Below are 22,806 nucleotides of genomic sequence, written 5' to 3'. Positions count from 1 at the left end.
TAACAAAATTATTTTTTTAAAAAAAGGGCTTTAACCGTCATGTTTGAAATTCTGAAAAGTTATGGGCAAGATTTTTCTCCGCATTGGTGGAAGGATTTTTTCCGCGTTTTATTCCGAATATTTGACAATTTCAAAATTCCTAACGCTAAATCACAAGTTTTTTATTACTACTCATTAAATCAATTTTTCATATTTATTTATTTATTATATATTGATAGAATATAAAATCTAAAAATTTATTTAAAAAACAATATTTTGCAAAATATTACGAATTATATAGGTAATTGCTTTCCTGTAAAATTACAAAAAGTGAAAATGTGGAAATCTAATTCTCAGGCGACGATATATTACTTATTTTTTTAGAAGTTAAAATTATTTGATTAAATATTAAATAAATTTTTAAGAAATCGGAGTGGATGAACACTACTTGCAATCACGCTCTGTATGCTATTGTCGACATATTTTCCCAATTTTACGAACCATTGTGTACAACTTTACTTCCCGAATTTTATCAGCAATTAAAGTGGTGCTTAAAGCAAGGTAAGTTTTTTAAAATATGTTTATATTTCAGATTCTAGTTGTTTTGAATCTGTTCGAAAATAACGTTATACTTTCCTAAATTATTAAATCAAATATTCGACTTTGCGTTATCATTTATAACATCAATTTTTAATGACTAACTTCATATTTATAATAAGCGCGTGCGCAAGCGATGGAAAATTAATCGCCATCGAAATCAAAGCTGATTCGTCACAAATACTTTTGACATATATTTAAACCGTCGCGATTTCATCATTTCGCTTCGTATTTATAAACTATACCTATTGGCTTGCTTTTGTAAATTACATACAGATTTTCGCATCGCTTGAGCAAATCGCTCTTACTAAAATAAGGCGTATGTTTATGAATAGGGACAGAATAAAAAAAAATTATATAATTTTTATTATTTCTAAAAATCGTCTTTCCAGTTAACTGGGTCGAAAGGGCAGTCTCAAAATGTTGAGCAGTGAAACATAAATACACATATTTTATTAAAATATTGGGCTCTAAGTTATTTTTATTAAAGTTATTATCAAAGTTGAAAACTTAAATAATGATATTAACTCTCCTATCCCCATTCATTTTGATCTATCTCCAAATAATGGTTAAAATTAAGCATATTATATTATATATATTAGGTAACGAGCAATTAGCTAGGGCGGCTATATTTTGTTTGGAGAACCTAATTCTAAGTAATGGAATCAAGTTTGGTGTTAAAGAATGGGATAGTTCCTGTAATATCTTGATAGAAATTTTCAACGAAACATTACCTATGGAGTAAATTATTTTATAGCATTATATTATTTTATTTATTTCTAACTATGAAATATTGAGCATTTAATATTTAAAACATGATATTTTTTCACGATAAATAATATTTTCTTTTAAAAACTTTAAAAGCATAGCACGGATACCAAAGCTAAAATTTACCTTTTTTATATTGAAATACAACACTATTAAATTTTTAACTCTCTATATAATCTTTATTTTCAAAGGCTCTTGGATCATAAATTATGGAAATCAGGCAGCCTAGAAGCAATTCATAACAACGATAAAATAGCCATGGATTCGCCATTCTTAAGTCAAAATGATTCGCGTAACGAAATTCAAAAATCAGATCGCGATTTATCATTGGTAAATTGATAATATTTTTGTAATTTATATTTTATTTTATCAACTTATGTTCACAATATATTTCAATATCAATTATTTTTAAAAAATATCATTTTGGCATTTTTTTTAACACACAAATAGTCGCTCGATTTTGAAGTGCTCTATCTAAAAAAAAATTGAATGAGAAAATCGACTTTGAAGTTTCTAAAATATATAAATATGTAGACAAAGAAAAATTAAAAGATAGATGTCAATATCTTAAAAATTTTATTTATACGCTACAGATAATAATAAACTACCTATTTAAAGTTACAATATTATTTATATATTATTTTAAAAAACAACTCTCGATAAAAATTCAGCACTTTGCATGCATATGGCTTGAGAATAGACTATACGATCGAAGTCAATATGTATATAAATTGTTTCTATTTTTTTTTTGCTCTTATAAATTTACAATTTTTAAAGAATTTTTTTAAGAAAGACTTTAATTAAAATTATACTCAAATTGGCTTTTGTTTAATATCGATTTTTTGAATTATTATTTTTTTTCGCTAAAGTGGTCAAAATGTTAAATCTTTAGATAACGTTGCAATATATACTTATGTTAAAATAGTCACCAGATATAATACTAAACATAGCATATTATTTTAAGCAAGTTACCCTTTAAATAAGAGGACAGATAAAAATAAAAAGATTGAATTCACTATACTTGTGATTATAATAGTTAGAATTCTCATATTATTTCTGAAAGACTTAAATTCAGAATAATATGATCCATTATAGGCTGATGGTAGTAGTTTTTTAGAAGCAATTTTTTTTTAAAGATTAATATATTTAAATTCTAAATTATATCTTTAGTAACCTTTGATTACTGAAGAATCTTACGATGTATTTAGAACGTTAGTACTGGAAAATAAGTTTCTGGTTCCATACCCCCACCCCCTGGCGGGATTGGTTCTTATTTAACCGCTCATTCTGCATGCTGCACTATCTTTGAAATAATTCTTAGTATTAATTTTAGCCTATATAGGGTTAGTTCCGAATATTTTTTTTAATGAATTTAAAAATTATTAGTATATGCCTTAATTTATCAAGGATTTTGCCCCCACCCCCACCCATTCTTAGCATAAACCAATGATAAGAATAGGTAGCCTAATGATGTCTTAATGAAATTATGATATCAAATACAATAATTATGTATAAATTAAGAGAAAAGGCATTTTTGAAACAATTAGATATGGATCTATTACACTGTGACAAATTTCGACTTGACTTTTTGGGATAAAATATAATAAACATGTATTAAGACAGTTTTTTATGCATATTCTAAATCCGCTGTCAGTTTTTATCTAGCACGTCAGGTTTTTTATTTATTTTAAGTTAAAGTGGCCAAAAAGGTCATTTTTAGCACTTTTTGATGGTTTATAACTTCGATTCTAATGATCCCTACAACTAAAAAAATATCTTAATTTTTGCAGCAAACCTTCCTTATTATTATTATACATTTTTTTTTATAAAATCCTTACTCAATTTTTAAACAACCTATATATTTTAAATTTACCTTTATTTATATAATCGTTTTTAATATAGCTTACATTTAATATATTTATTTATTGTGGCTTTCGTTCTCTTCGCTAAACTGCACACGGTACGATTCCCAAACAATTTATTTTAAATATAGTTATATTTCTCATATTTAAATAAATATATTATGCTAAGCTAACCTATCTCATATTTTACGTTTAATTAACCTTTTATCGGTCCGTTGTCCCACCCCCTCCTTCATTATTATATAGGATTTAACTTGTAATATACAATAAATTTATTGAATTTAAAACAAATTAAACAATAACATAAAATTTATCGAATTTAAAAACATTTAATGGTAAATCTAAATATATTTCCGCGAATATGAAGTTGATGATTTATCTTCAAAAAAGATACTCCAGCAATAGTCCGCCAACATATTTATACGATTCTTGCCGTGATAAAACTTTTCGAGATTTTCTATCTGTTGATGGAACCGCTCTCCCATTTCTTCTACAGCACCTAAGTTTTCAGTAAAAAAATCTTTATGGGAATGCAGAAAATGGATTTTGAGGGACATTCCCATTTCTTTATAATTTGTTAATAGGTCATCAATTTTCTCACGATAGTTGGCTGATTTATGATTGCCAAGGAACGATCTGCATATCCATTTAAAAGATTCCCATGCTTTTAATTCAATGAGTAACAATTCATCTTCAAAAAAACTGTCCTTCATGAGTTTTCTTATTTGGGGGCCCACTAAAATCCCCTCTTTTATTTTTGATTGGGAAAGCTTGGGGAAAAAATTTCTAAGGTATATTGTGGGGCCCTCGGACAATTTTTTGATTAGTCCTAATTTTATGTGCAACGGAGGCAACAAAATCTTATTTTTAAAAACAAGCAGGATATTTACGCGATTTTTTTCAAGAACGTTGGGACGATCCTCCCATTCAGATACTGTATAATGTTTTAGAGTTTCTCTAGAATTCCAGAGACAAAGAAAACACGAATGCTTGGTGTAGCCTAACTGAACGCCCGTCAGGATTGCGATCATTTTGAGATCGCAGCATATCTTAAATTCGTAAATGGAATAATTTATTTTTGACAATAAATATTTCATATGATTCATTTAACTGGTTGAAATAGGCGATGGGAATTGATGGCTTAGAATTTTCGTTATGAAGCAAAACTGCTTTCAAGCTGTTTTTGCTTGAATCGATGAACAAGCGCCATTCATCGGTCACCAATTCAATATTAAGTTGTAAAAAAAGTTACCTAGATTGTTGGAATAGTATAAAAAAATTTCGTAAGAGAATAAATTTTTAAACGATGCTCCACGGAATCGGTATGAATTCGAACTCCATTTTTTGAAATTTTAAAATCATTAAGCCTTGAGGCTAAAAATTCGGACTTTCTTTTTGAAAGTTGTAAATTTCTGGTTATGTCATTTAGTTGCTCATGTGACATAAATGGCCTCTTCGGGATGATACTCAAGATCAATATTGTCATTGTCCTGGCAACGTAATTTTTCCAGCTATGAACTATTAAAAAAGGAACTGTTGTATGCATATTATATTTTACCGGATAAACAACCGACGAAATTTCAGGATAACGAATTTCCTTCTTATTTTTTTTGTTAAACCCAAATGTACTTATCGAGCAAAAATAACAATCCCACGAATGATTTCTTACGTGTGTAAAATGCAGGTTTCGAATAAGGCAAATATGACCGTTTCCATTTACCCATGAATTAAAAGAATTATAACATGTTTTACATATGTAATTAGGGGCAAATGGTTTATCCAAATCGCAGAATGGAAAATTGTAATAAATTTCATAAATCTTTTGAATGATTGGAGAAATTGGACATTTTTGTGCAGGCAATATATAGCCCGCACAGATGTAATAAAATTTAGAGACACACTTTAAACAAGGGGACCTCGGCATTAATTTTTTGTAGAATATTATATAAGGAGGGAATTTGAATAATATTTAAAATCCAATTTAAAAAAAAAATTAATGAAAGAAATTAAATGTTTATGAAAAATTAAGCGAGAAAAAAAATAATTCTTCTCCTTTCTTCCTACTCGTTATTTGGCATTATTATTTATTGCCCATACTACGGGTTCCTACTCCATTGGAAAATCATATATTTTAATATAAATTGATTAAAATATTCTTAAATACATCTAAAAAAGATAAATATTAATAAAAAATATGAAAAAATTACCAATTATTGCATTTTAAATGAATTTTGCTTCAAAAATGCTCAATTCAAAAAGAGTACAAATTAAAAAAGTGGGTACAGATATCTGATTTTGGTATAAATTGATCATAAATGCATAAAATATTACTAAATACAACTATAAAAAAGATAAATAAATATTACCTTTTTGCTTTAAAAATGCTTTATGCAGAGAAAATTCAATAAAAGTGTACAAATTAAAAGTTCGAAAATATCTGTACCGACTTTTTTAGTTTATAGATTTTGATTGAATTTTCATGGCATAGAGTACTTTTGATACATAATTAGAATTAATATATAATCTTGAGCATATTTGAAGCAAAATTATATAAAATTTATCTTCTAAAGTTAATAATTTTGATAGTAATTTAAATTGAAAACTTAAGACCCCCAAAACAAAATTCTTTACCATTTTTCTCAAAAACCAATCGATAAAAAATTATAAAAATTAGTAAATTTATAAAGAAATTTAAGTTTAACACTATCACCAATTTTCAGGGATTTTTATTCGATACTTTTTAAAATATATCCGTATAAAGACCTAAATTTTACCATTTTTGAGATTTCGAAAAGTTGTCTTTATACGGTAATATTTTTAAAACTTGACGTGTAGGGAAAATTTGGAAAACGGATTCGAACTCAGCTTCAAATTCTGTACCAAAACTTGTTTTTATTTTTTTTCTCTCATTTTTCTTGTCACACAGTGTTATTATTGCTAAAAAATAGAATATACAATGTAAAATTTTTTTTAAATAAGTATCCGATAGGCCCCATTAAAATACGAATCGAAGAAATCACGTTTAATTTGAAAATTTAGGATCAAATGATTTTTCACTTGAAATCGTATAAGAATGAAAAAAATTTACTATTCACATTAGAGTAAATAACGAAATCATTATTCAATTCGGTAGTTAAGATAAGTTCCGCAAGGCAAAACTTATGAATATTTGATCGAGCCTAAAGAACTATTTTTCGACGAGGATTATTCATATTTGATTCTAATTTTAGAATCGACAAACGAACAATTAGTTATAGGCCTAAATAAAATATCATGTCGATGGGAATAGAATTTTTTTAGCTATAGCAGCCCTACTCCTTACTTAATTCATAATTGTAATAATGTTACAAAGAAGAAATATAATCATTTTTAATGAAAATATTATAATCTTTTGCATGTTATTTTACTATTACATTGTTTCATACAATATATTGAATGAACCTATGACATTTTATTTTTTTAAAACTATAGTCGAACGACTTCCAGAATAGCCTTACACTCCAACTTTCCTCACATCAAATCGATTTTTTTAATCTTCCCAAAAACGTGGTAAAATTTTCTAAATCCTCAAATTCCAAAACAAACACTAATCTACACCGTCCCGCTCGCCACAACACATCTCCTGACACTAATTTCATCTCGACGCTATGCGTCGTTCAACTCGAACTTATAAATTGCGTAGAAAAACTTTTGTTTCATCGTTACAAAAAGCGTGATAATTTGAATAATTTTAACAATAAATCCGCGAAATCCAGTATCTCCAGCAGCGCTGGTACAGATATAATATTTTACGAACTTTTAACCTCTAGACAAGTCATATCGCTGGCCATCGAATTCGCTTGGAAGAGTCACGTTTTCGCTGCCAAATTCAACGCTGATAATAAGCTTAGGGAATCGATTTACGAAGCAGGTTATTTATATTGGGCAATTATTATTTCTTTGGAAGAAAATATCTTAATCTCTAAACTACATCTATTATACAAGTTTACCATCTATGATAGCAATATTTTTGAAAAATACATTCATATTAATTATTTATTTAAGATATCGTCATTAGAGAATCAAAGTTTAAATAGCTGATTCTGAAAACGATTCTTATGAATAAAAACAATCATCCTACTTGTACCCTTTTTGGAAATATGTTTGTTTTAAACCAAATAGGGAAAATATTGTTTAAACCAATACAATACTTTGAAACCAACGTAAGTCAATACCAATACAATATATATGTTGTATTGATATTGCAGGCCTATGCATCCTTTATTCGGAAAACAGTCATACTGGATATAAAAAATAAATATAAATTAACCCATATCGGGGTCGTTCCATGTCAAATCAAACACCCAAAGTATACCTACAAAATCACGAATATGAATACTTGCATTATTCGTATTCGATTCATATTTCGATCGAATAATTTAAAATTCGTATTTGCACGAAAACATTATTTAATTTGAGTCGTCGAATATTCGATTTCAAAATTAAATTCTTTAAAAATATCTTAAAAAATGAAAAAATGAATTATTAAATTTTAAATAAGTGATTTACAGATGTGGAAAAACGTAGAAAAATAAAAAGTTGCCCAAGGAACATATTAAATAATTAAAAATAATTTTAATTATTTATGAATAATTTCCAATATTTACAAATAATATGAATAATTTTAGATTATACGAAAAATTTCGAATGATAAAAAATTATTTGACAGATAATATATTATTCGATTCGAATTTCATCGAATAATTTTGTTATTCTTATTCATAAAATACAAATCGAATAACGTTTAATTCGTTTTAGGTGATAGATAAAAATTTCTAGCTTGTTATATATGTTTTATTTATATCAAAAACTAAATTTTACCTTATTAGCAATTATATTACATGAGAAAATGGGGATGATAGGTATAAAAATTAGTATTGAAATCCTTTATCGATTTACTATTGAAATCCTTTAGATATCAAATAAATAGTAATTAAAAAATGAATTAGTTCGAATATTGAATCTAGTATTAATAACTAATTAGTTAGGTTAGTATAAAAATGAATTAGTTCTAATATTGAATCTAGTGTTAATAACTAAGTAATTAATTGATAATTTTGAGGAAAACATCAAATTTATTATTTTTTTAAATATGGGCTATTATGGCCACTTGAAAGTTTTCTAAATGAGTAGGAGCCCAATTTTTTTCTTCTATTTTTTATAATTTTTCCAATAATTTTTTCTTTTAATAATTAGCGCCGCTGGGTAATTATTTAAAAAAAATAGTAGAAATAATGAAAAATCGTATAGATTGCGTGATGGCATATATGAACGTTTTAACCCTCTATCGCTATGCCATTTAAAGCGAAAATTTTATAATACTCATTTTTTTGACTATATATGTATATATATACATTGTTGTGATGATTTAATGAAACATATTGACGATTAAATTTAAACCCATTCATATAAAATGATAATATTTGCAAAAATAATTAAAATATAGACAAAGCATTATTGAAATTTCTTTTATTATTTCTTTTATTGTACATTTGTAAAGATTATAATTATATATGCATGTGTTTAAATTAAATCGTCAATATGTTTCATTAAATCATCACAACACTGTATATACCTAAAGAAGGTGACAATTTTTTTTCCTAATTATTTGAATATCTAAGTTTTAGGAGTATGTTAGCTCGAATACATAACGCACTTATATTAGGGTAAAATATATTCATTTTTTATTTTATTCTCCTAAATTACTGTTAAATGCCATATTTGATTTTAATCTAGTTTTTATCCCTCTTTTGTTTAACCTTAAATACACTTCAATTAAAAATAGTTTTTTTTTATCCCTCATTTGTTTTGTCTTAAATACATAAAAATTAAATAAAGTTTGTTTGATATTAAAAATAAAACATATAGTTTTTGTGTTTTCTTTTAATTAGGGGTTTTTGGATTCCTTAATAAATGTTCAGTAAATATAAATTAGATATTTAGGTCCAGGAAATCGCCTTGAATCCAAAATTATAATTTGTGTTCCGAAAAGTATATGGGGTAGGTTTTATCCCCAATTATGTAAGATAAAACTAACATAACTCCTTTTCTCAAAAACATTATTTTTCTCATTTGCGCCAATTTTATTTTAATTTATAATTGCACCTTTTATTTTCCCTATAAAAGGGACTAATATTTATGTTTATGAGAGATTTAGTTTATAAATTTTTATAATTAATTTTTTTGTACGTAATAAAATTTAAATAAAGTTCTGTTTGTCCAATATTATTATGGCTCATCATAGTCGATCCCGTGGACTAACTGCCGAGGTATCTCCAACTATACTACCAGTAAATGAAGCCCAGCAACTTCAATTACAAATTGTATAAAAATGATATAAGGCAAAAAAATTAGTTTTTATGAAATAAAATATATTAAAATAATTATTTGCTGGGAGTAAAACATAATGACACCCCGCATTTGTCGCACGCTACTTTCTTAATGACCTTACATCCCGGTAATTTGCACCTGGCCTTTTTGCCATTATACTTCAGTCTGCAAATTAGTCTTTCCGGATTTGGTAAACTCTGCGCTGTAACTCTTTTACACTTTTTTATATATAGCATCTCAAATATATGAAATGCTAATCGATGATACCACTTGCGGGACCTGATATGAATTCTATATAGAGCTAGTAGGGAATCTATAAGATTACTCCGCCCATATTTTTATTGTAATTTCTAACAATGGCTGGATATTTCACGTTAATCTTTCCTTTTTTTTATTGAATCGTTCGCTAGATATTGGGTAGACCCCTATAAAGCTGCTCAAAGGATGGCCAATTATTTGATAACAGATAAATCAACCCCATTGATTACCGTTTTTTTCAACAAAACTTCCTCTTCCCTTTTTTTAAATTCTTGATCTGTTGGCAAAACGCTTCTTTTAAGGCGATTTGTCCTAACTGTTGATACACATTGTATCTCCTTTTGGGCTAGTATAAGTTTGAGAACCAATTGTCAATGCATAACTTAAAATTTTGCTGCAACGAAACTGCGACAACCATGAGAAGAACAAAATTCTCACAAGTCCCGATCGATATCTGGCATACCTTAGGCTTGATTCAATAATCCTTAATATTTTTTATTTAAGAAATACTAGATTTATCAGTGTCACATTGTATCTTCATCAATTGAGAATCCTCACTCTCTACGGTATTCTAAAATTTAATTCACTAGTTATTGAATTATAAATATATTTAATAAAATTTTCAATAAATATTTTGTTATAACAAAAATCATCTAAATGTGCAATGTTAACTTAAGCTAACATACCATATTATTAGAAAAATGTTTTATTATTTTAAAATTTATAAAAATAAATAATTATATTAAGTGATATTATTCTACTAGTTTTTAAATATCTATAGAATACACTAAAATTTGAATGATTTATAACGAATCAACATTATTTTTTCTATCAAATATTATATATTTTAATTTTCACTTTTTATAAATGGTTACCTTGGAAAATTTCCCATTTTGATTCGTTATAAATCATTCAAATTTTAGTGGAATTCTATAAATATTTATCATAAAATAATTTATAACAATATTTATAGAAAATTTTTAAGACGTTGCCTCAGATTTACGCGGTGCAATAGAGAGTTAATGCAATACGAAGCTTTTTTTATCGTTATCATTTTAAGGCTTTATGGATTTATGAGCAACATCATATTTATTAAAATTTTTGTTTTTGATATAACTAGCATACACATATAACTTGCTCACAAATTTTAATTTATAGGGGTTGGACGATAATTTCAATTTTCTTGCCCATTTGAAATGGAATGACCCGACCCATCTGTCTTTTAGCTTTCTTAATAAAACTTGATTTTTTTTGCCCTAAAAATTCACTTATTAATCATTTTAAAATTAATTCCCTTTTTCAGAAATATAAAATTTTTTTATTATAAGTGTGGAGTAATTTTTTGGTGTCTTATTGTGCGGGAAATTTCAGCCCGTTTATGATATTATTTAATGTTTCCAAATTATATGCAAAGTTTTTTAAAGTGAGGTATTTCCTTTTGCTTAAAATAAGAACTAAATTTAGTCTATCGTACCTAATACATAACTGCTTATTAAGTAAATCACCTAAGGACAAAACCTTTAAAAGCAGCCCAAAGTAGCTATTTCACTGAAGAGGGGGGGGGCTTAACTTTTAATATCAAATTATTTTAAAAAAAATTGACCTGACCTGATGATACATTTTATATTGAAAGGAAAAAATGAAATTTATTCTTTTTGAACAAATTACGCATTTCGATTTTAAAAAAAGTTCTCAATTCAATTAATTTTAAAACGACTCATTTTGAATTAATTTACAACCTGGTTTAATTAACACCCTCATTATTAAAGATCTATCGGTATCCTATGCAAAGAATAAAGTTACATTTATAACTGATGTGCTAACTTTATTTTGGTATAATTAGCTATATTAATATCATTTAAAAAATATTTATATTTAACATTTCTGCCTTAATTTTAGAATTTTAAACCTTTTTCGGACCTCGGCAAAATTATTTAATTTAATAATATTTATAAATATTTCCTATAAGGAACACCTCTCCCTTCTATAAATCCAAATGTTATATTTTGTATTTGAATTTTTTTATTTTTGATTCTCAGCCCTACCTTCTACAATGGGTGGGGCTCTCTAATCACAAAATGAATTGATTGTTGAGAATTCCCTAATTTTCTAACGACAAGTTGTAAGAAATAAGGTTTTTAAAGATAATCATAATTTATTAACAGCTTCGGTATGAAGAGGACCGGATTAAGATTTTATCTAAAATAATATTATAAAAACCTCGAGATTTGCCAAATAGAGTTCCAAACCTTTCTGCCATCTATGAGCAAAATCTTCAGGCCTACAAAATATTGTTTTAGCTAGAATCTTAATCGGGCCTTTTTAAAAAATCGGCCCAAATCGAGCTTTTTAACAACGATAGTAATTTTTGTATATTTAAAGTTTAAAATACAATGCACTTTATTTGGAACCATAATATAATGTTATTTTTAATAATACCATAAATTTATAATTTACAAAATGAAAAATGCTTATTAGGAAAAAAGTATTAATGATCTCGATTTTATTTTTAATCTATGGAACTTTTTTAATTTTTTAAACTTGTTTTAAATACGATGTAGAATAAAATAATAATAATAATAAAGAAATAGGTAATAAATTTTCCCAAAATATTTATTACACTGTAAATATAAATTATTAAAAATGATAAACGGTGACTTCCAACAAGTTCGCTCAAGGTCCATTTTCCGATATATTGTTGAAAGATTAAAAAACGCGACTCATAATAGTCAATCTATCCTACTCACAACAATGATGAAAACGAATAAATAGAGAATAGGCAACAATAAAATCAAACAAATACAAGTTATAAGTACTGCTAATTGAGTATTTTTTAACCCATTATATGTTTGCCCTCCATTATCTTCCGGAAACCTCAAACCCAAACATTGAGTATAGCAATCTTTATCCATTTTGTATTTTTGTGGAAGGCAAGTAATGACCCCTATGCAGCTTTGATCTATGCGGTTCCTGATAAATATTCTCACGAATTTCACCTCCTCATCTCTACTGCACAGCTCCTGGTCCAACCTCAAGTTACCGAAGCATCTGTCCGATGGGCTCTTGACTGTTGGAGAGTTGTCCGTTGTGCTGATACTTTTGCTGTTTTCAGGCGGCCACCGATCCGTTTTTAGAAACGTCGTGTCAGTGTAAAGAGATTTTTCGGTTGACGTGTCCGTACTTTCTTTGAAATTTTCAGTGGTCATATCAGTGCTAATTGTAAAATTTTTGGTAGTCGAGTTGGTTCTTTTTTGGAGGGTGCTGTCTTTTGTGGTTTTGTGAGAGTAAAAAGTTGAATAAATAGAAGGGGAAACATATATATCAGTAGTGGGAGAATAATCATATCCATCAGTAGTGGGGGAAAAATCATATCCATCAGTAGAAGTTCTGCCCCAATCATTATTCAAATTGGAATTATCGTTGAAATTGGAATGTTTATAACCAGTTATTCTTTCTAATTTATCGTACACGGAAGTCTGAGTTATGAAATGGATGATTGGATTATCATCATTATCTTCGGTATTTTCACCCTCCGGTTCATTATTTATTGTAACATAGTCACTACTCTCGCTTTCCTCAATTGACGAATAAGTGTTATATCCCCTACCAGCTTCGTTAATAGATTCGGGGTAGTGGTTTTTGTTTTTTTCAAAGGGCCACTCGAGCAAAGATTTATATCTAGCAGAATTCATTGTTGGCAATACCATGCTAGGATCATAATTTGTAGTCAACTTGTGTAAATAATCTGCTCCGTCATCATTTTTCGAATATGGGTCTACCGGGCCCCGCCATTCTTTACCCTTTTTTTCCGTTAGATGGTTTAAGAATAATTTGTGTTTAAAATCATTATTGCCATACGCATTGAATTTCAATCTGGGATTTTTAGTATAATGCTTTATGTAAGCTTCTCCCCCATACAGTATATCGAAATAATCATCTTTTTTGGATCTATCCATCCTACCTTTTTTTGATAATAATAATCCTTTTTTGACATTCTCGAATCCAACCTTTAGAAATATATTTTATAATCATATATTAATTACATGGTAATACAATCGACGAGAGAAATAAAAAGGAAACATTTCTTTATTAATATTATGAATAACAGTATGATAATAATTTACTTTGGTTGCATATAAAGTTGATATAAAATCATTTGATGTAGCTAGTGAATACACATAAATTGCACTTAGAAAATTTATTAGCATGCGCTTCATTTTGTTATATTTAGAGAAAAGAATTTAGTTAATTTTTTTTTTTTAAATTTAAAAAAAACAGAACAGATTCTAAATTGATAAACTTTTTAATAAAAATAGATTTTGAAATATATTTGTTAAATGTTCAAGATTTTTATTTGCCAGACACGTTCCGATTGAGATATGACTAATGACCTATAATACCACCTAAACTGACTATTCATTCATTTAAACGTGCATCAATGTAAATCAGCTAGTAACGCCATTTTGATTTACCATATTCAAATATTAAAAATTTATGAAAATTCAAAGATTTTTCATTTATTTATAAAAATTTTCATACGGAAAATCAAAATTCCATCACCAGCTTATTAAATGAAGCTTCAAAATGCATTTTGGGTCATCATATATAAGTATTATATTCCATTGGGAAGGACCAAATAAATTCCCAATTTTTAGAAGAGAATTGAAAAAAGGTTTTTTTTAAATTTATTTTTTCTCTCCAAATTTCAGGTATCTACCTCTTACTATTATAATTATATTGGAATGGCCAGGTTCTTACTATTTCTTAAACTCATTTTAAAACTGATTTTACTCTTTATGTGGAACCATATGATATCATTTTTATAATAACATAAACTGAAAAAATAGGTATTAATGATTTCGATTTCATTTTTAATAATCTAATCTGTGAATTGAATTTATTATTTTTTTAAATTGTATTAAATACTTATGTAAAATGAAATAATGATAAAGAAATTATTATCCTCTTTTTGGTAATAAACCTCCCCAATATATTCATTTCACTGTATATAAAAATTAAATAATAAAACGGTGACTTCCAAACTAAGATCAATTTTTCGATATATGGCTCAAAGATTAAAAAACGCTACCCATAATGGTCATTTTATTTGAAAAACAACAATGATAAAAACGAACAAATAGAGAATAGGTAACAATAAAATCAAACAAATACAAGTTATAAACACGACTAATTTGGTTTTTTCATGCAAATTGTATGCTTGCGAGCCATTATCTTCCGGAAACCTCAAACCCATGCATTGAGTATAACACTCCTTATGCATTTTGTATTTTTGCGGTAGACAAGTAATTGCCCCTATGCAGGTTTCATCTATGCAGTTCCTAATAAATATTCTTACCAATTTCACCTCACTATCTCTATTGCACAGATTTTGGTCCAATCTCAAATTACCGAAACATCTGTCCGATGACACATTCTTGATTGGAAGGTTGTCCGTTATGCTGATACCTTCGCTGTTCGGATTCGTTTTCATCAACGTCGTGTTAGTGTAATGAGTTTTTCCAGTTGACGTCTTCCTACTTTTTTCAACATTTTTGGTGGTCGAGTTTTTGATCGAAGTCTTCTTACTTTCTTTAAAATTTTTGGTGGTTGAATTTATGATCGACGTCTTCCTACTATTTTCAACATTTTTGGTGGTCGAGTTATTGATCGACGTCTTCATATTGGCTCGGGTCAGGTCGGGGAAAAAATAAGATCTATCAGCAGATGTTCTGCCTCCAATATTATTCTTAGTGAAATCGGAATATCGATAACTAGTTCTTTCTAATTTATCGTATACGAAAGTCTGAGTTACGAAATGGACGATTGGATTATCATCATTATCTTCGGTATTTTCACCCTTCGGTTTATTATTTGTTGTAACATGGTCACCACTCTCGTTCTCCTCAAATGACGAATAAGTGTTATATCCCATACCAACTCCGTTAACAGATTCGAGGTAGTGGTATTTGATTTTTTTAAAGGGCCATTCGGGCAAAATTTCATATCTCATCGTTGGGAGATCTATACTAGGATCATAATTGGTTGTCAACTTTTCAAAATAACCCGCTCCGTCATCATGTTTTGAATAAGGATTAATCTTTACCGAACCCTGCCATTTGTTACTCTTACTTTTCATTAGATTGTTTAGAAATAATTTGAGTTTGAAATCATTGCTAAACGCATTGGATTTCAATCTGGGATTTTTGGTATAATGCTTTATGTACGTTTCTCCCTTATACAATATATCGAAATAATCATCATTTTTGGATCTACCCATTCTACCTTTTTTAGATGATAATAATGTTCCTTTTTTGACATCCGTGAATCTAACCTTAAATATTTTTATTTATAATCCTAAATTAATTTATGGTAATTGATACAGGAGAAGGAAAAAAAGTTTTTCTTGTTTTCTTTCTTTCATTTTTAAAAAAAATATTATGTATAACAGTATATTGTGATAGTATAATTTACTTTGGTTGCATATGAAATTGATATAAAATCATTTGATGTAACAAGCGAATACGCATAAATTGCACTTAGAAAACTTATTAGCATGCTCTTCGTTTTGTTTAATTTAGAGAAATGAATTTAATTAATAATTTTTATTTTAAATTTTAAAAAAAAACAGATTCTAAATTGATAAACTTAAAAGATTGAAATATTTTCTATCTATTAAATGTGGAGAATTTTATCTACCAGGCTGGTCCCGATTGAGATATTTCAAGACCTGCGCGCCATGCCGTTACCGCCAATCCTTTTTAATTTCATGCTGCGGCGTGGCGCATATTTTTAAATATTTTAAAATAGAACATAAAAACTCGTATAAAAATATTAAAGGCTATACACCTAGTGTTTTTATTTTACTTGGTCGTAAAATTTACGACCCAATTTGGTGCTCAGGCCTATGATCTCAAACCTGGAGCACAAACCCAGGGTCTAGGCCTTAGTTGTTTTTGTTGAAGGATAGTATAATAGCTATCAATCTAGGAGCTAATCAAAAGATCTATTCAGAGGACAAGCGTTCCATTTCGATGGGCTAATCTAGGTCTTGAGGGGTCAGGAATATTTTTGTCAACACAAAATAATATGAGTATTAAATATAAGTTGTTTTAATTATATCTTGACTATAAACCATAATTATTATTCTGTGCGGGTTAAGTCTTGAGGGTCAGGAATATTTTGGCAACGCACGGTATTGATATGGGCGTTAAAAGTTAATTTTATTATATTTAGATTGAAATCTTAATTATTATTTAAGTGGGCGGTTCTATGTCATGAAGGGTCAGGAATATTTTTTATAAACACAATATAATATCACAGGTAATAAATAAAAGATAATTGAAATATCTTTTCACTATAAAATTATTTCTTAAGTGGAAGAGTCTAGGAATATAAATTATGATATAAAAGTTAAATTTTTTCTCCCAAAATGTTCTATATATTGTTCTATTTCCTCCTCAGCCAATATAACTAAATTTGTTTTCCCTTTTTTGTTTACTCCATCTCGGCCCCTTCTTACTGTCTGAATATTTTATTTGAATAATGTAAACTGAGCTAGGCCCCGCTTGATCATATTTTACATGTTGTTTTTTTTTATAAGGTAAAAAAAAATCGTGTAATGAGATAATATATCATTTTTTCGTTTATTTATAATAAATTTAGATTTTAGACTTGAATAAAATAACTAAATAGAAGGATATATTATAAATATGTTCCAAACCGTAGAAACTATGCATCGACATCGGATGTATTATTTGGCGATAATGTTTAACAATATTAACTTTTACTTATAGATTTTGAACGTGAGAAAAAAAAATTTATTTTTAGTATATAATTAAACTAATGCTTAAGTTGAAATAATAATCTTGACCAATATTTAAGATTTTTTTCAAACTTTTTATTATATTTTAAAAAATATCAAATGATGGTTATTTTAATTTTTTTTAGAAGCGCCAAAAACTTTACAAAGCAAAAATGGTCTATAAAGTTACTAAATATTTATTTATCTGAATAATGTTATTTCAAATAGTTCAGATAAAAATTATTTACCAAAAGTAAAGACGCAGCAAAACGCAATGGCGTTTTCTGGGGTTAGATAGTAAAGCACTGCAAGCAACTCAGCTTCTGGTTAAAAAAATTTAATTGGGTCTAGCTAGGGCATTAAAATGCCAAAAAAAGGATTAAAATGAATTATGGATAGACGAGCGATTATTTCCAGCCACACGACTTTTTCAACGATTCGAAAAATCACTTTTTTTCTAAATAAAGGATAAATTAGAATTTTTAAGGGATTAGGACAAGGATAATTGGTATTAAATACTTAATACCAAAATTAAAATTCTTTTTGTCTTAATTTAAATATTTACGGACTCAGGGCTAAAAGGATGGTGCTAGTGCCTAAAAATCAATAGGTAGGACTGAGATAGATTTTTAAAATAAATTGAAATTGCCTCTACCTTGGGTAAAATAAACGTGTTTTTTTATTACCCCATTCACAGTTATGCGAATTTGCGGCTAAGTATACAAAAATGAATGTGATGTGATTCAATGTAAATTTATTCACCTGCTCTGCTGCCATATATGATCATTTTATTAACTCCACTAAACGAAAGAAAAAATGAATCTCATTTACTAATTTTAAGTTTAAAAATTACTGGTTCTCGGGCAACCTTTCTACAACTGTCCATCCCTCCCATCATAGAAAATCTCTTATATATTACAGGACTATCGCTTAATCTCCCCAAATGTGAGATTTGCTTTCTAAATCCTATTCATTCCTTTAGACCCACATCAACAGAGATGAGATGGCACATCTTGGATAACCGATAGAGGGTGAAAAAGGTCATTTTAAACAAATCTCATATCTAAAATCTTCTACGTTCTGAGATCCTCACCGATCTTCAAATGCACCGATTTGCTAGCTACCATGAAACCTATATTAAGGAGCTCCTTGAGAATATATTATACTCAATTCATACTGGCATCAGGCCACCCTCCCCAGCAAGTCTGGTGGTATTGGTATCCGATCCCCGATACAACTTTCCCTCTCAATCTTTATTTCATCTCGTCTGGCTGCTCACACTATTATCGATATTGGATCCACTCCTTTAGATCCTGACCTTTCTCAGGCCCTCACCTTTTGGGACAGCAATTGCTCATCCACCCTCTGCCGTTCTGACTTTAGCATTCAAAAGACTAGGATGCTCTTTTAATCGCCCGTTCCGTTGAATACCTATTTTTGAACATGCCCTTTGAGGACAATCTCAATAACATAGTAATATATGCAAACTCAGACTATGAATGGTTGGAAGCAATCCCCAGTTCCATCCTTGGCCTCCTCATGACTGGTGAACAGCTATGTATATCCATAGCCCTCCGCCTTAGCTGTAATGCTGTAGTTCTCTCCATTTGCATCGATTGTGACTAGCCCATTGAATCGAAAGCTTACCATCCCTTGCACTGTAAGTTCTCCCGTGGACGACAACCTCATCATAAATCTATCAACAACATTCTCCTAATTGCCCTTAAAAAAGTTAATATTCTACCCTCAACCCAGTGGGCCTCTCAAACGAAACACCATTCGCCTCAATGGTATACTCCTAATTCCCTGGACTAATGGTCTCCCTTTTACTTGAGAGTATACCTGTGTCGATTTTGCAGCAAAGTCCACCTCTCATTTTCTGTCATCGAAAAGGCAAAAATCCTTAAAAAATAAATACGTTGGCCTAACCAACTCTGTGTTCATACATCGTTACCAATACCCTAGGCATGTTTGGAAGTGACGCCCTAAATTTCATTAAAATCATAGGGAAAAAATGAGACAGATCTCAGGAGACCCCACTGAAGGATTTTATCTTCGTCAGTAGATTTCCCTTGAAAACTGCCGGTCCAGTTAAGCATTCAATCTTCTCGGGTCATATGTACCCTTTTTTTAAATATTTTTTCTTAGTTCTTTTTTATGTTTCTCTTCATAGATTATATACATATATTTTTTTTATATTTAATTTTTAATATATCCTTATTTGTTTTATAATATATATATTTTAGTGTATAATAAATGTTAATATTTTAATTTTGTAAAAAAGTTTTTAATATCAATAAATATTTATTATATAAAAAAATTAAATATATAAAATTATAGTTTCTTAATCAATACGAGATATTATTAGAGAACTCTTATTATATAAACTATGTAAATGAGAAAATTTAAAAAGAAAAAAAGGATTGAAGATGCTTTGTTTTTCCAGTTAATTAGTTGTTATATATATCAATATATGCAATGTAAACACTAACGCTAAAATATTCATGTTATAAAATCTTGCATCTGAAAAGTGTTGTTAAACACTACTAAAAAAGTAGCGCGCTATTTTTTCAAATTTAATAATTAGCATATTTAAAACATTTGCGAAACTTAAAAATTGCAATATTGTAAATGATTGCTTAAATATATTTAAGTACTATTTTCATATAAATTTAAATTATTGGATATTGGCTTGGGAAAATTAATCTATTAAGGCTTGGAAATTTTTTATATTAAATATGGGCTTGGACAAGGCATAAAAATATTTTCTACTGGGACCTGGACCGGACTTGATCAAAAAAATTTACATGAAGGTCTCTAATTTAGAGGCCTCAAAAAATTTCGAGTTTGATGATGTAAATAATTATAAACCATATTTAGATTTGTCCAGGGTGTAGATTTTTTTAAGAAAAGGTTTAAAAGTCAGATATTTTTTTTTAAAAAAAGATTGAATTATATATGGCCAAAGCTAAGACTTGGGGATTTATAAATATAATTTTGTCGTCTTATTTATGTGGTATTCTCACATTAAAGGGGAATACTTTCTTATTTTTTATTTAAATACTTGAAAAAGTATATTTAACATTTTACTATTAAAATTAAATTTACCATTAGAAAAGATAGGTCCCATTATAAAATATAAAATTGATTTTAATTGCACTACCCTTATACAAGTATATTTATAGATAATGCATAAAATATTTGATCTGATTTTGCAAATATTTTAACTCAGGCGCGCTTCTCATATGTTAAAAGGAATGAATTAAATATTTTAGAAGTAATAATCATGCGCTCTAAAGGAATTACACGAATTTATATTTTTGTTGCTAGATAAAAAAATTTTTTACACATTTTATTTATTTATAATCAGGTTTCAATAGGAACGCCAAGCCCAATCTCATCAAACAAGAAACATCTAGTTTGGAATTATATCTAAACATCTTATTCACATTGTACGAGGACGACTCTAAACAGAGTCAATGCCATTTTGTTAGAGATAAATTGATTATGTAAATAAAATGTTTTATCATTTTTTTCAAATAAATTTTTATTTTCTTCGTTATTTTTTAAAATTTAGTAGAATATTATATTTAAAAAAACATATTTGGTCCAGACTCCCTCGTCGTGAATTCATGATTATTAAGTTCTGATAAAATTAGCTCTCCTTTACTTTTTGTTAAAATTGAATCCCAATAATGCACAAATTAGATAAATCTTTTGTGCCTGCTTATTTTTAATAATTTATTTTTAAAAAACATATTTTTATAGACATTTGTTAGAAAGCTTTAAATATTATTTCGCGCTGGATAATAAATCACATAAAGAAGCTTGGAGTGGCGTTATCAAACTATTATTGACAAAACTGCTCATCATAAAAGATCCCAAGGTAATCAATTTTTAATTTTTAATATCCAAAAATGAGATATTTGAAATAAAAAAATTCTTATAATGGCCTATAAAAAAATTTTTTTAATGGGTTGTTCAATCTCGATTAAAAATTAAATTAAAACCCTATAATAATTAAGAGATGATATATTAATATGTATTTTTTAGAAATCTTCATATACCAAAGCATGGGTCCTAAGAATATAAACCCAGGCTGGGTCGAATTTTTTACAATACCAATTACACGTGCCACCTAAAGATCTATATCTATTTTGAGATCAAATTTTAAAAAACCCTAGCCTGGCGTAAAAATAAATATCATCAATTTTTTTTTAAAATAAATAATTGTTTTATATTACAGTTTCGATTAATCGTCATTCCAATCTACCCATATCTTTGTGAACTCCTAACCTTGGTTTTCGAAGCCGAAATAAGATCTTTGCTAAGGTCACTTTTCCTAAAAGTGGGGACCTGCTCAGCTTCCCTTTCGACTCCCAAAAATGTATCGAGCATTCAGATAGAAAATTTTTCCGTTACCCTAACCAATAATGACAATCCCAATCTTTTAGCAACCGGATTACAAATGCTTAATAACCATCAAACTCGACTTATTTGATATTCAATGTCATAGAATTTATATTATATATCACGAAAAATTAAAGAAAAAGATGACGGCACCTTAATATACATATCTAAGTGGTCAACACATCATGGCGCATATATACATGTATAAACTTACAATTTATATTAATAAGAATATAAAATTGACATCTAAAAATTCAGAGTGACCATATTACAAAATTTTGTTAAACTTATGATTTGGGCATCTATATTTTACCTATTTTTATTAAATAAAATTATTTATTATAATGAAATAAAATAAAATGCATATTATATATGTGTTAGATAATAATTTTTTTTATATAGATTATATTTTTGGTTATTATATTGCTTCATATGTTTATAATTAACTTACACCTTTTTGGAAAGTAGCAGTATCTTGACTCAGGAGATGTGGACAAAAGGGTATAAAATAATAAATATTGTTCAATGCAATTTTTTAATTATAAAACTGTTTTATTCACTGCTGAATATTAAGGATATTTTATGATTAAGTGAGAGGTCGAATTTTATTTAACGTTATTTGCTAAAATAATAAAAAATTTAATCAAAAAATCCTAAATATATGGTGTATTAATAACCCCTAAGTATTTACATTTTTAATTACATGTTATTTAATTATAATATAGAATGTGTTGGTATTAATGTTGGATTGTTGATTTTTTC

General features: G+C 28.0%; 1 protein-coding gene across 2 annotated transcripts in view; it reads left to right on the top strand.

The window, feature by feature from the left end:
* LOC135924999 (brefeldin A-inhibited guanine nucleotide-exchange protein 2-like) overlaps positions 1-22,385 on the top strand; it is a 54,018-nt gene extending 31,633 nt beyond the window's left edge. The window contains exons 29-36 of one of the 2 annotated variants that reach the window (XM_065460134.1): positions 27-156; positions 405-540; positions 1,179-1,317; positions 1,536-1,674; positions 6,678-7,116; positions 21,005-21,143; positions 21,403-21,520; positions 21,881-22,385. In XM_065460134.1, coding sequence (XP_065316206.1) covers positions 27-156; positions 405-540; positions 1,179-1,317; positions 1,536-1,674; positions 6,678-7,116; positions 21,005-21,143; positions 21,403-21,520; positions 21,881-22,135 — 1,495 coding nt within the window. In that variant the 3' untranslated portion in view covers positions 22,136-22,385. Of the gene's footprint in view, positions 1-26; positions 157-404; positions 541-1,178; positions 1,318-1,535; positions 1,675-6,677; positions 7,117-21,004; positions 21,144-21,402; positions 21,521-21,880 lie in introns of those variants that run through there. The other variant, XR_010571485.1, reaches the window with a different exon arrangement.
* The last annotated feature ends 421 nt before the right edge of the window (positions 22,386-22,806 follow it).

This window comes from Gordionus sp. m RMFG-2023, chromosome 2 (genome assembly GCF_954871325.1).
Source record: "Gordionus sp. m RMFG-2023 chromosome 2, tfGorSpeb1-WG-v2, whole genome shotgun sequence".
Lineage (NCBI taxonomy): Eukaryota > Metazoa > Nematomorpha > Gordioida > Chordodea > Parachordodidae > Gordionus > Gordionus sp. m RMFG-2023.
Note: the sequence above shows the minus strand (reverse complement) of the source record. Positions and strands in the feature narration are given on the sequence as shown.